The sequence below is a fragment of the Toxotes jaculatrix genome, chromosome 16, assembly GCF_017976425.1.
Source record: "Toxotes jaculatrix isolate fToxJac2 chromosome 16, fToxJac2.pri, whole genome shotgun sequence".
NCBI classification, from domain to species: domain Eukaryota; kingdom Metazoa; phylum Chordata; class Actinopteri; family Toxotidae; genus Toxotes; species Toxotes jaculatrix.
This window is the reverse complement of record NC_054409.1, coordinates 7,857,889-7,872,836: the sequence shown is the minus strand read 5'-3', so window position 1 is coordinate 7,872,836 and position 14,948 is coordinate 7,857,889. Positions and strand designations below refer to the sequence as shown.

The 14,948-nt window shown below is 42.6% G+C and overlaps 2 protein-coding genes across 2 annotated transcripts; one reads left to right on the top strand and one right to left on the bottom strand.

The window, feature by feature from the left end:
• Positions 1-1,605: 1,605 nt before the first annotated feature.
• ccnb1 (cyclin B1) lies at positions 1,606-5,033 on the bottom strand. Its single transcript, XM_041059751.1, has 9 exons — positions 4,949-5,033; positions 4,564-4,692; positions 3,991-4,107; positions 3,700-3,888; positions 3,436-3,594; positions 3,101-3,337; positions 2,854-2,994; positions 2,621-2,731; positions 1,606-2,438 (listed from the first exon to the last, which is right to left on the bottom strand). Exons 1-9 carry the CDS (start codon positions 4,967-4,969, stop codon positions 2,334-2,336), a joined length of 1,209 nt encoding a protein of 402 aa, XP_040915685.1. The 5' UTR covers positions 4,970-5,033; the 3' UTR covers positions 1,606-2,333.
• A 1,714-nt stretch (positions 5,034-6,747) lies between these two features.
• On the top strand, positions 6,748-11,935 carry LOC121195824 (AN1-type zinc finger protein 5-like). The gene is made up of 6 exons (XM_041059492.1): positions 6,748-6,967; positions 10,155-10,339; positions 10,484-10,631; positions 11,015-11,118; positions 11,321-11,449; positions 11,654-11,935. Exons 2-6 carry the CDS (start codon positions 10,183-10,185, stop codon positions 11,800-11,802), a joined length of 687 nt encoding a protein of 228 aa, XP_040915426.1. The 5' UTR covers positions 6,748-6,967; positions 10,155-10,182; the 3' UTR covers positions 11,803-11,935.
• Positions 11,936-14,948: the final 3,013 nt, after the last annotated feature.

Below are 14,948 nucleotides of genomic sequence, written 5' to 3'. Positions count from 1 at the left end.
ACACAGTGACTCACGTCCTGCAGATAGCAGGTGGTCTTATACAGCAAAGCTCTCTGGGTGTCCCCCCGGAGGAGTATGAGGATGGATGGAGGGGGGGTTCTGGTTCCCCCAGGGTCTCAGCTGTGAATGGGTTAAAGTGATAATAGCTCCCACTCTGCTTTGTCCATTAGCTTTAAATACTTGTGGCTTGATGTGATGTAATTGAAGCTGTGAGGAGCCTTTGCATCTGCAGCTTTACATGAGATCTCCATGTGTCTTACAAATATTAAAGACTATGACCCAAATGACAGGGTGGGCGGTGGATTGTACCACAGCACCTCCAGATATAGTCAGTTTCACTGGAATTTAAATTGACCTGAAAGCGAAATCAAGGTATGTGATTTTTAAGGAAAAATAAAACCCTCAACTCAAGAATCACCATAAAGGAACCTTGCTCTTTGGCCTTTTCTCACATAAAACATTTAGATATGCCATAAAATGAAAGGCAGGAGTAAATCTTTTTCATTTCTGCTGAATTCCATTTTTGGATTTGGTTTTGGGGTTCTGGTATTGTGCGCTTGAATAGAACTCAGCCATTGTTAACATTATTAGAAAGACCTGTGTTTTCCCCTCTGTCTGTTCTGTGTCAGTGGCCTCCTGCTTTGCAACACTGCATACAATTAATGCCCTATTACACAGATCTTTAAGGACTGGACAGTACAGCCTACTAAACACTGAATCTCAGGCTGATACTGAAAAAATAAACTCGTCAGTGCTCTCTGGTGGACAAGCTATGTAATTAAAGAAGCTGTGTGAAAGAAGTGACCTCAAACATTTTTGACATTTCTGTTCTGCACCTTGCTACGTCTCAAGCCCTGCGACATCTGCACAGAGCCATCTTTGGCCCATATCTGTTTGGAAAACCACTGGAGTGATAGTTCTCAGACTGTTAGGCACAGCGTCATTAGAGGAAGGCTGTAAAATTGTTCATCTAAAGCTTGATTAACATGGAATAATAAACATGATAGGAGGGTTATCAAGATATTCAGGTTTCTTCAGACAGCAAAAATATGAAGCACAAGATTTAACACAAAACAGGCAAAGCTCTTCCAACACTTCAGTCTCTTAGCCCTGAGCTCACTGTCAATACAGTGGGATGGCCTTGTGCTCGGTCTGTAGGGGGTGGGGAGGGTGGCATGATATTTGGGCCTCTAAAGGGGCAGCATGAACCACTGAGTCACTGCATAAATTCTGTACTGAAATGTATCTTGTCAGCATGTTGCTGAGCATTGACACCCAAGGAATACTGTAGCATTAACCAGAGCAATCAGAAAATTCAGGTGTAAGGATTAGAGTTAAATTTCACAAGTTAACAGTACATCTAGTCACCTTTAGTGAAAGACTGGGAAATAAGAAACCACTGCATAGTGTAACTTTAAAGAGCAACTGTCACAACACAATCCAGAGTTATTGAGTTTGTAATCCTGAATTCACATCAGTGCCTTTGAAGCTCAAGTTGACAGATGGAGGCACAAAACTGGAACTTACAGAGGCAAACAAGTTTAGCCTTACAGCAGCCTCTAGTGGTGATTAAAATACATGACAAGGGAGCAAATGTCTGGTCAGAGCCATTTAATAGATGCTTTAAGAACAAGACATTTAAGAAAGTAAAATCATTTTAAAAAGTATTGCTGTACATTTTACACACTCACTGCCACACATTAAGAAAATAATACCATTAAAAAAAAAAAAAAAGCTGGAAGGGCCACACCGGCCCACTGGACCGTTACATGGCTGACCATTCTGAAAGCATGCAACAAGTTTTTTTCCCCCTTTGGATTTCTAACAGCCTGGCAGCAATTAAGCCATAAAAATAACTTGAAAATGCTCAATAGTGACTTTGTTTACGAGTGCAGAAGTGTTAAATGATGTGTTCAAGGAAACACCACATTCAAGATTTCAGTCCGGCAACATTAAGTAGTGCATTAACGATCCATGTTGTAAACAGACGTGGTGAAAATAGTGAATTGGTGGCATTACAGTTGTCACTGTTGGCAGACTGAAGCTCATGTGGTGTAACTTTGTCCAATAAGGTGACCTGGTTCACGTCACAGAAGAACAAGTCCGTTTTCATAGTCTGGTAAGACTGAACTGCCTTTTGTGTGGCCTAGGAGTTCAGAGTGGAACCTAAACCTGTAGCATGCTTTGGAAAATGGGTCAGTAAAAGTAAACAATCTGGGTTAAACATGCAAACCACTGACATGGTCCTTAGCGTACTGATCCTTCAGTCACGTTAAAAAGTTTAAGTTACAACTGTACAAATCAGCACATGGTGCCTAAAACACTTGGTCATCTCACTGGGTGAGCTGCTTTGCAAGGTCCTTCACAAATGAAGATTTGAGCTGTGAGATTGTGGCAATCCTCATCTGCTTGGAAGTTGAGTATTTACCTTTGATGGCCTGCAACAAAGCAAAGATTAAGAGTTAGAAATATAGCAATCGTTTCACTGAGATTAAGGTTCACCAATAATGTGGCCAAGAGTCCTAAGACTCCCATTTAAACCAGACACCACGTAATGTGGGTCCCATCTGGCTCAAGTTCAGTGAAATCACATGAAAGTTGTGATACTGTTAGAACTTACCATGTGCTTGGTCAGCCCCTCATTCACTTTCACAACGTTCTTGGCAATGTGTGCCATTACAGGAATCAAACTCTCTGCTGTGTAGTCCATGTAGTACTGCAGTGTCGCATCCTGAGGAGAGATTTCAGAACATGTTCAGAATTCAGTTGTAGGGAAAAAGAGGACAGATTTAAAAAAAAAAAAAAAAAAAAAAAAAGAAGTAGTGAAGATTTTAACAAAGCCACCACACTCACCCATTCTCCAGCATCCAAGATCTTGAGTGTAAGAGCCAAAGCAGCACTGGCCATCATGGAAGGCGGGAAGTGAACCATCTCATAGTCGACCATGGTGAGCTCCAGGAGGTATTTCGCGAGGGTGTGCTGGTCAGCAGTTACCTGAGGTGAGACACCAAGACACATTAGTGGCTGGTAAATGGCCACACAAAAGTACCCAATTCTGTCACTGAATTTAGTTTCTGCAGGACTGTGACGCTGACACAACCTCGTAAATCTTTGAGGCTCGTCTGAGGAACTGCAGGGGGAGAGGGCGGCCTAGTTGGAACTTGAGCACACGCAGGATGGTCATCTCCATGTCTCTGATCTGGGCAGTGGTGTATGCCCTGTCTGTCACATAGGCAAAGTCCGAGATCTCTGGGGGATACATCTCCTCATATTTGGAAGCAAGGAACATGGCTGTCACGCCAACCAGCTGCAGCTGCTTCTTGGGGACTGGGTGGTCCTGTTTGGAGATTTGATCACATGTAGAGCTTAGAAAAACAAGTACAGCATGTTGGTAGAAGGCCATTTATAATACAAAGTGACAGATGGGTCACTCACCTGAAGAAAGCGGTCAATGATTCCCACAGTCATGTACATTGTTTCCTGCAGTAGACGGAACTTCAGGCTCACTTGAACCAGCCAGTCAATGAGAATGGCTCGCATGTTACCAGTCACCTCCTGACCCTGCAGATAACTGGGCCTAACATTCTGCTCAACCTGAGGAGACAAGAAACCACATTAAAACCCAAAAGACATGTTGGAAAGAGGGGGACCAGACACATTGAACATGAAATCAAATCTAAAAATTAAAATGTTGCTTACCTCAAGCTGTCGGAGGTACTTGTAGATGTCTTTCACGTATTCACTGCAGAGCATGGGGTTGTCATAGTCATCTGCATCCACATCCCTGACGGCAGTATGAAGCATGACATCTGAAAATGCTTGACAGAGGTCAGCAGGTTCACAGCCAGAAGTCTCCATTGGCGTGGGGGATGCTGGTTCAGGCAGAACCTGAACAGTGGAAATCCCAACATGAGTTCAAACAAATAGATGCACCACACCCAGCAGCCATTTGTGTTTTAATAGCCAGATAGCTGGTGGCATGTAACTCACCTGTACCTCAGGCTCAGGCTTAACAGCAACAACATTCTTAGGTTTTGGTGGTTCAACTACTGGTGCCTTTTCAACTTTAGTGGCTCTGGTCTTCTTAGTGGCCTCTGTCTTGATGCTCTAAAAATCAAAGAAGGGTTAGTGAAGTCTGAGCTGAAATCTTAAAAAGGAAACTAGTTCACAATTTCCCCAACCAAAAGGAAAAAAAAAAAAAAAACATTTTAACTTTCTTAAACTGAAGATTTTCTGACTTGTCTTCTGTGGATGTTAAATGGCCTAGGTCTGAATGTTGGTTATTCAGAATTAATTTTTAACTACTTAAATGCAAGTGCATGCATTTTAAAAAGGTTGTAGCACTGGACTTGACACCCTTTTATTCCACCATTCATGCTTTGACTGAGTACAGAAGCTACTTCATTAGGCATATATGGCCCAGCTTGTGAGACATGAGGATTCCACTACATATAATGGAGCTTCCTTCAGGTAATGCATCAGCCTGCAAAGCTGATAAAGAGCTTTGAATCTTAGATAATAACACCCATGCGTTTTTATTATCAATACCGATTTTTTTTTTACCTTTTTCTGTACTTCTTTGTTAACTGCGATGTTTCCGATTTCGCCCAGCGCCGCTCGAGTCTTCTGTGTGGGCCCGGTCACCGAGCAGGCCTTGCCACCGAGGTCAGTCCTGGTAGAAGCCAAGCGGTTCTGAAGGAGAGTAAAAGCAATAAAGTTGTGTTGCATGTTGCAGATGTATTTTAGGATGCTGAGAATTTGGTCGCATTCCTATTGTTAATATAGATCGGATGCACGAGAGCACACACCACCGCGACGCACGAGGGCATTTAACGGTAATTAAAAAATAAAAAAAATCAAATTCAATAAAGCTACATTTTTTTGTAAACTGGTTTAAATTCACGAACAACAGATCAGGGAAAACCAAAAAAAGACTCCGAGGACTTACTCTGGTTACTCGAAGAGCCATTTCGAAATGTTCGTCACTTCGACCAAAAGCTGGAGAATCGAAATGGAGAATGATGCGGTGTAGTCTTAAGCTTCAGCGTCTTGGTTTAAATCCTCGCACGCTACGAGCTGATTCGCTGTGCCCCGGATCCTCCGAGCATATGATTGGTCGAGCGCATCTGCTGCAAATGCGTTCCCCGGACAACCAGTGGTCACGTGATGTTGAAAAAATTTTTTTTTTTTTTTTTTGCTCATTTCCTTTTCCTGTTGCGATCTGCTCATGTTTTTTAAAATCACATTTTGTTGTGCTTACATGCTTTTTAAATCGGATGATGATGCGTTTACATGTGACATGTTTAACTCCAGATTACATACAGTTTATAGAGTAATCTGCTGTAATCAGTCGGACCAAGACTTCAACTTTGCTTTATGATTACTTATCCCTCCGCCCACCTAAAACACACACTCATATGTACACACTGACATAAGGCCTTAATGCCCTGTACTTGATCAGTTCGTACGAGGAAATATGGAAAGCATATCGCTGACTCTGAGGACCACAACCTCTTGTGTCTCATGTGAATTACTGTGTTCTGTATCAACCCAAAGCGATTGACAAAATGCTTGAACATCACTCGGGACTGTGATATGTTGTGAGGAATGCTTTAGAAAAACTAGAACGTATATAGATAACAGCTTGGAAACCCTTCTTAACTTCTATGTGTGGACTACTGCCAACTGATAGAGCCTTTCTACATAGGCCTATATACAGTAGTGTCTTTTTTTTAAGTTGAGATTGAACAAATTGGTCAATCCATAATCTAAAAAAGACCTCTGTGGAAATAATTATTACAGTCTAGAGTTTTTGTATTTATTACAGTCCAGTCATGTGAGGGAGGAGCATAAAGTAACTGATCTTGGGTACAAGATTGGTGCTTGGAGAGCAGAGTAAGAGGTTAAGCATTAGTGGGTGGAAAGCAATTGCATTTCACACAGTCTTAGGTGGTCTGAGGACCTCCAGCAACACAGAGAAGCAGTGGCCGAACTGAGCCTGGGCAGGCCTCCTCAAGACCTGGAGCATGAAAGCATCATGCATTCTGTATGAACGTGTGATGCTTTCACCATTTGATGCTGTTTTGTATGTATTTTCTTGTTGAGTGTTGTGTAAAGCCCTGATGATAGGCATTTTGAACGAGCTTAGGCTATAAAGGCTGTGGTATGGGGCATTGCCACATGCCATGAACATGACAAACTGTAATAAAGATAAATATCAGATCAAACTTTGTATTGTAAGAACTCAAAAGAAATGATCATGATTTTACTTTCTGAGAAGAAATACTAGCAGTCACTTCAAAGACACACCCTGACCCATGCTTATTCACGATGGTCCTATAGGCTGTTCATTTTATAGAGACACAGGTTACATGGCCAACGAATAAGGTTTGATACAGGAAACTAAAAGTGAAAGCTGGGCAGGGAAGGTACTGAAAGTCCCGGGGAACCTGGATCTTACGTGGAGCCTTTGAAGGCAACACCTCGTCTCCAACATGTTTTTTCTACGGACATTAAGGCTGCGTCGCCTCTTCACTGACTACATGAACATTGATTTTTAACTCAGCGACAACCGGATCGAAGCTATTGTCTGTCTGCGCGGTAGAGGATGCAGGTTTAAATGCCCTGTAATACCCTGAAATCTTTTAGTGGATGCACGCCAACACCCCTGCCCTCCAATCACAGGATCACAATTTCCGTGACGTCCACCGGAAAGAGAGAGGACGCAAACGCAGCACGTAAAACAAAACAGATGCCACCACAAATCAGCGACAGAGGACGTCAACGAAAGCAGTCAGCAGTACTCCCCGGGCGGAGTGGACTTCACGTTTGTGTGAGAAGACTGAAAAGACAGCCACGGACGACCACTTTCCTAGACGGCCCTAGTTAGTTAGTTCCAACCAAGGTTAAAGTAGTTATTCAGTCAACCCATAAAGTTTGAAGAAAAGGCGTTTCTCTGACATAGAAGGTAAGTTCACTCGTTGAAACATCGCCAGCTAGCACAAGTGGTTGTTGAGGAAGTTTGTGATGTGAACAGCGAAACGGTGGTGTTAACGCGAACAGCCTTTAAGTCACATTCTAGCTTACGGTGATTAGCCTCGACGTGAATGTAAAATTGGCTTACTAAACTGGCGAGGATTAAAGGGTGCTCCGTTTGGTTAACACGTGTCGCTGAAAACTTTTCTCATCCAACTGCGAGGTTGTAAATCAAATTCAACGTGTGACTGCTAGCTACTAAACCTAAGTTAAATGTCATAGTTTTTTTCAATACAAACCAAAACAAAACCAAATACAGTTTTTATTTAATTAGGCCAACGTTAATCTGCTAGCATTACCACCAGCATATGTGGACTTGCTCAAGTTAACGGGATGTTGTTGTGTTATATCAAGATTTTACCATTAACAGATATTTTCGTGTGTCTGCTTAACAGTTTTGATGCACGCACGTATTTCCCATGGCAGTGGTTGTAAAGGCAGTATTTTTTGCAAGTTAATGTCAGCATATACAGTTCGCCTGTGGTGGGTACAAAAACAAAGAACAGACAAAGCAAAGGCAACATCAGCGCTAACACTTTTCTGTTGTTGCTAACCTCTAGCATGCTATCATTATCGTGATCACGAGAATCTGCTCACGGTTGTTGTGGCTAACATTCGTTAGCTAACAAGCAATTGGACTAAACCAAGTAGCGCTGATCTGAGCTTTAGTTGTGTGTTTTAACAGGAGACTTCTATAACTCGACCGAGAGGTAACAGTGTCCATGTTGCCTGCTGCCATATTACGAAGTTTTTGAGAGAAATGCGCTAGCAGCAGCCATTAGCTTGCTAGCATGACTCAGTGGATTTGTAGAAGTGACACGACTGTGGCCCGGTGTTTGCCAGGAAGCAACCGAGGACTGCAGCCTAGATAAATGATATTGATTGTTTGGGTGACTCTTTTGAGGATAACTTAACAGAAATGGAGCTATGTATCTTATTGAGTCTCGTGGTTGTGTTAGCATGATGCAAGTAGCACTACGTGCTGGGGTCAGGTAGGGATTTAATCTTTTGTCTCGGTGATAACCCTGCTCGGCTCCTTAAAAGACCTACAGGTGTTGTGCTGAATTTTGGATCCATGACACACTCTTATAACTACTTTCGTGCCCAGCCGGTGTGGGATTTGGCAGCCCCTGTCTTAAAAACGTGCTTCCTCCCTTGGGTTTGGAAGCTGATGATATTGTTGAAGGGAAACCTACTCTGAGGAGGATACAAATCTCGGCATGGTACCAGATCTGATCGCAGGACTTTCGAGGTTGTCTAAAAATAGATGTGTTCACAGTCTTACTGTATTGAGGCAACTCGTGAGCCTGTGTGTGTGCGTGCATGTGCGCCTTTGAGATCAGTGTCACATTGCTTTCCTGTGACAGAGGAAAGCCACCATACACAGGTCCATGTGAGCCTGGAGCTGCTTGGAGCTCTGCAGTCTGCAGGCACACACACGTGAAGGTGCAGGTTGCACTGATGTAGCGGTGACATTTCTGGGGGAGAGGAGGAAGCCTCTGATCTGCAGTTAACCGAAACAAGAACTTAGTGATGTGAATACTTCCCCTTTTCGTTCCCCCATTTCTTTTACCAGTGACTATAAACGGCTTTTCTTCCTTTAAGTGATACCCTGACAACTTCCTTTTAAATACAAGTCATCATGAGGCTGATGCAAATTCATGTTTACCTGAGTAACTCTGGCTAGAGAAGAGGGGACTCTGTTTTCTCTGACTTACACTTTTTTGAATTGAAATAAGCAGGTCATTATGTTAATATTAGCAGATTGCTTCCTTTTTAGGACTTTATGTGGTATAATCTACAGACAAAATAAGTGCAGAAGCTTTTATAGTCAAGATTTAATTTAATCATACTAGCCTGGCTGTTTTTAGTACTCATGGAGTATAAACAATTACTGAATTTCAGTGCTGATAGCAAAATTAGTATATATATATATAATTTTTTTAAGACTTTGATCAACATACATGTTTTTTTTCCTTTTTTACAAAATATACTATATATATTATATATATATATACTATATATATATATATATATTTAATAAAGGAAGCCAAAGCTTTCAAATCTTAATTGTTGTCTAAACACCAGTACGTGAGTTTTGCCTAATCTAAAATTTGTCTGGCAAAGTAATCTCAACTCAGAGTCCACTTACTAGCTTTACTAGCTTATTAGCTAACTAGCTTACTAGCTCCAGGGCTTTAAACAGACTTTATGTTCTTCAACACACACTTTGGCCATGTGATCCACAGCCGGTGAAGGAATGGCTGACTGTCAGCAGTGATGAGTGATAGTCTGCCCTTTCACAATGTTGTTTGGTAACCATGTGCAAATTAGAATATAATGCTGTGTTAATCACATTAAGTAGCTCAGCAGCTGAACAAGCCAAAGTCAGATGTGAGTATATGTCAATGACTGTGAGTGATAATGAGCTGTCGCTAAACCTATTAATAATTGCTACTTAGTGATGAATAACGTGGTATGACTGTGTTGAGCTGAACCAGAAGCGGGTGTGATATAGTTAAGCAGACAGACAACGGCCAGGGGTGAAATTACACTGCTGTGTTGTGACAGCACAGTCTGATACTCACTGCAGGGCCCAGTGATAGGTCAGAACATCATTTAACATGAATACTCACCCAGTGCTCAGCCAACTTTTGGCACATCTTATTGTGTATTGCTAACTGTTCAGCTGAATCACAGTATCACAGTACCCAGGATTCCTGATAATACCTGTTGTCAAAACGTTGTGCGTGTAGTTTATTAACAGTGTTGTTTTGGGCTGAACATCTGGGTTACAAGTTGCAAGTATATAAAATGGAAAAAGCAGCAAATCTCGAATTTGAGAAGCTGAAGTCTGAAATGATGTTTTTGTTTGAGAAATAGTGGATTATTGGTTATGAAAACTGTTGGCAAATCTGGACTGTAGTTTGACTGTAGTGTTGGAAAAATAGATTTTATTTGTCCATTTACCTTTGAGTGGCCTTTTGGGAATGATTTGCCTGTGTAGAGTGCCCTGCACAGAACAGCTTAATTCTGGATTATTTCTATTTCTGTTCCTGTGGTTTCCTACACACACACTCACTCATCATTCCACTGCACGTCTTTGTTTGTGTCTCCAGGTCAGCTCGCTAGGTGGCAGACATCGCTATGGCCCAGGAGACCAATCAGAGCCCAGTTCCTATGCTCTGTGCCACTGGCTGTGGTTTCTATGGCAACCCTAGGACTAATGGCATGTGCTCTGTGTGCCACAAGGAGCACCTGTCAAGACAGAACAATGGAGGAGTTAGTTCTTTGAGTTCTGTGGGTAAGACCTGCTGTGTCTGTCACAGTTTTTTCTTTCCTTTTGTTCAATGTGCACACAGGAGAAAAGTCCAAACCCCTGTCTGCAGGTGCACCGCCTTTGTCCTCAGTGTCCGACTGTAACATGTGGTGAATTTGTTTCCCTCAGGCAGCAGCAGCGGGCCCACAGCCGAGGCTTCTGCCATCCAGAGGTTAGAGGCCACCTTGAATAATGCTGCAGCTGCTGCAGTCGCTGCTGCTGAGGTGGCAGCTGAGGCCGCCGCATCTGCTGAGGCTGTTGCCACTGAGGCTCTCAGGTGAGGGGATCCGCCAGACGCACACTCATGCTACCTTCAAACAAAGCTTGAGGTCCCTCCCAGGTTTGAAACTGGAAGCTGAGTACACAATATGCCTGCCATTTAAGTCATGAGTACCATGTTGCTAATCCTAGAGAAAATGCCTTGATTTGTGAACTCAGTACTATTAGGAAATGTAGATTTACAAAGTCCTGAATCATCACATCAGTGAGTCATTCATGTGAACTCTTCTCATTATGCATGTTACACGTTTAGTTGTATATCATCAGTGTCTCTTCAGCACATAAAGACAGCTGGATATATGATAAATATGGTCATCAAATTAATTTTCTCTTCTGTAATATTTTTTTAAAAAATTCGATTTATCCATTCATCCTTCACAGTGGGGTTTCAACGGTCATTTCTGTAACACAAAAGATGACTGAGATGAGTGTGTCCTGTGAGGAGAAAGGAGCATCAGGGAGTAAAGCAGAGCTCACAGAGCCAGGTTGGTGCAAAAAATACACAGAGGATATAAACTGGGTTAATAGTTTATTGAGTACAGAGTAATATTGGCCAATACAAAGTCTTACAAGAAACATTATGTTATATGTTCTCCTTTGTTTTAAAGGGAGGTATTGTTACACCTCTGCGTGGGTTAGTAAGAGAGATGCTTTCGTGAGTTAAGTGTTTTTCTTGTGTGTCTTCAGTGGTGAGTCAGCCCACAGTCTCAGCCTCTCATCCCTCCACTGCTGGCAGTGATGACTCCAAAACCCCAGAGCCCCCGAAACCCAAAAAGAATCGCTGCTTTATGTGCCGTAAAAAGGTTGGCCTTACAGGTGAGAAATGACGCTGCTTAACCGTTTAATGTCATCAGGAACAGCCAGTCACGGGTCCTGTAAATGTGCCGTCACACACCACTTCTGAACAGGAGTTGATCGCGTCGTGTGGTGATGAGTTTTTAAGGTGTCCGCGTGTCTGCATTTAATTTTGAGCCCTTGTTACTGATCTGACTCGGTGTGTCCTCTGCCGTGGCATTTCAGGTTTTGACTGCCGCTGTGGGAATCTGTTCTGCGGACTTCACCGTTACTCCGATAAGCACAACTGTCCGTACGACTACAAAGCCGAAGCCGCTGCCAAGATTCGTAAAGAGAACCCCGTGGTCGTTGCTGACAAGATCCAGAGAATATGAAGAAGACTCAGTTTGACTTTGAATCCCGGGAGCAATCGGATTTAAAAAAAAAAAAAAACAAGAAACAAAAAAAGACTTGAGTCCAGCCTTCTTTGTGAAAGACCACTTTTTCTTTTCTGGTTTGTTACACATTCAGGACATTTTTCCCCAATGCATGAAAGTTCACAAATATTTTCAGCTTTGTTCTTGTTTGGGTGTGAGTCCTAACACTTTTAAACGGTTGTATTCAACAAACAAACAGTGTGTATGAGGATGGGGTGCGGGTGGGGGTTCTGTATCGTGGGAAGTGACTGAAGAAAAGGTCATTGCCCTTTTAGAAAATACTGTTGATATCTCTCCGGCCTGTTTTGTGATCCTCCTGAGATCACTCGAACTCTGCCTGGAAAGCACTCAGACATTTTCGGGCTTTCGTCTGGACTCTCAGACTGTTACTGCTGTTGGCTGACGGCACCATCTCAGCCGTGCTTGCTCTCTGCTGGCTTGAGTAGCAAAATGGATATCTTTCTCTGTCTCTCTTTTTTTCCTTTTTCTTTTTGACCTTCACCGAACTCTGTGAGGTCAGAGTTGAGCCCCCCCACCCCCCGACTTGTCAGACTTGCGTCCTGATAACTTATTATCACCCTGAAATGCTTCTCTGTGCCGCCGGAATCTCGTCCACTCTGCCCCGCCTGAAACACACAGCTCAGGCATGTTGCTAAAAAAGACTTTGGAAAAAGAGACTTTGTGGTAAACCTTTTCTTCCTGGCTCGTATTCCTTCCCTCCTGCTGTGTGTGCGGCGCTAGAAACACAATGTTATTTGACTGTGTATTTTCTCTCCCCCCACCACTGATCTTGGACTGAATGATGTGGCTGACTCTGTCTGGGATCTGGAGGGCAGGCAGGCGGGATTCTGCTTTTCAGGTCCTTAAAACCATCCACTGAAGTCACATGACAAGACATGTCACCTGACTGTGATGTTTATTTTCTTTTTCTTTTTGGTTGTTGTTTTCCATAAAAGTGGTGTGTATGCTGTGTGTTGTTGTATGACAAGTAGCCTACACTTGTATTAAGTTTTGCCTTTGGAAGGGTTTAGCTCCACTAATATTTTCACCTTTTACTTCACTATTGAATGTTTTCTTCTATTTTTAATGTGAGCTGACAGATTCACAAGATGGGGAGTGTTGGACGGCTGCATGCTGTGTTATCAAACACAAGTGTGTGTTTGTGGGAGTAGATGTGTTGGGTTGGCTGTGGTGTGCGAGTATCGTGTGAGGCTAAGTGGTTGTGTGCCGCGGTGACTAGTGAGAGCTGTGGGCGTAGGTTATTAATAATTTTCTGTTTTTTTTTCGATGATTTTTGGTCTGGCTGCTTATTGTGTGTGTGTGTGGTTTGTTTTTTTTACCCTTTAGTTATGCAAGTTTGTACAAACATCTTTATTTATATACTGCAGTGCGCGTAATCTTCCAATAATACGGAATAAATTGTATGATGTAAATAAATTATGTTCAAAAATATAGAATCAAGACTCCTGATTTGTTTCAAGATGAAAATCAGAAGCTTGGTGTCTGCCAGGAAGGAATCCTGGCCTTTTGACCTCTTATCTTTATATAAAGCTATTTTACAGTGTCCTTTGAAAAAATTGACCTTGGTAAAAGTGGCATACAGCTACAGTTATTAATGATGCATAAACCATATTTTCCTTGTTCAGTCATTGAGCACAGCATCCAGCTGACATTTACAGGCTGCTGTCTGTCAGTTTATCTGCCACAGCTCCGTGTTTCCATATGACTCATGTCTCTGCAGGGGAAACAGGATCTGCTGCAGCGACTGTGGCTACGGGTCACGCTATGACACCCGCTCCCCTGCCTCGCCATGAGGCCTGTATGTTTTGATGCACGCGCACACACGCAAACACACGTGTACTCATTCATCAGCACAAGAAGCACATGGTGCCAGGAGCACTTCTGTTCCTCAGCCAGTCTCCTCCCCTCCCCCCCGCTCCCTGAGGATTAGTAGAAGTGGTTCCCCAAATAATCTTCTGTCTCTGCAGAAGTAAACACTGACCACCTGGAGCTTCTATCACTTGTAGAAGCTCAAATTGTTAGATTCAAACAATCACACATATTAATGACTACTGAATACCACATGAGCACAAAATGTGAAAGGTCCCAAATCAATTTCCAGCTTGTGAAAAGATGTTCAGCTCCTACAGCTGAGGCATGTACTCAGGATCTCTTTGGGACCTTTAAGTCCTGTAAACTGTGATATGGTGCTGCCACAGATCAGAATTGTTCCAGCACATCCCTCGACACTGGTTTGCCCCTCCACAGACCACTGTTGGTAGATGAAAGGGAAAAACCCCACAAGTCACAGTTGTACAAAGGGTGATAACCACAGACTTCATCCTTTCACAAATTCAAAATCTTAATGACCCTTATTTGATCTCATATTTCACTTTCAGATCATTCAGTTTCACACCTGTACTCGTGCGACATGTGTTACTCATCAGTCGTTTCTTTCTATGATTGTAAGAAACTATACAGAAACAAATGTGACCTCTCAGTATTTGTAACACCTCATTTATTCAGTTACACACACTTATGCTGCAGCAGCTGTGGGTTAATGAACATCCAGTAGATTTTTTTTTGTTGGTGTATAACCACTAGGTGGCGTAACAGCCATATATACCATCCATAGAACCTGACTAACAACACGAACACTAAAAATGAATGTTAACCTCTCAAACATATTGTACAGTTTGAATGAAAAAACATAAAAATATAAAAATAACTTCATAAATAAAGACCACTGAGACGTGAACCTTAAAATCTCGTGAGCTGATGGAAGAAGTTGCAGGAGGCCTGGACGCAGAACATTTAGTGACGCTTGATCGATCAAGGAAAAAAGAGATGAGCCATACAAGTTGGGACAGTGTTCAGAGGGTTGTCCTCCCTGCAGGACAAACAATGAATTACATTCACCTAAGTCATGTTGTTGAAGGGCTCATGTGAAGACAGTCTGTCCCTGAGCTGAAGGGCCCCTGTGTTATGACTACTCCCTCCTTAGACCAGAGTCTCAGTCCATGATACCATTATGACCTTGGTTGTTATGGCAACTGTCAGTGGGAAGTGAGCCAGCTGGACCCTATCAATATCTTCACAGCTAT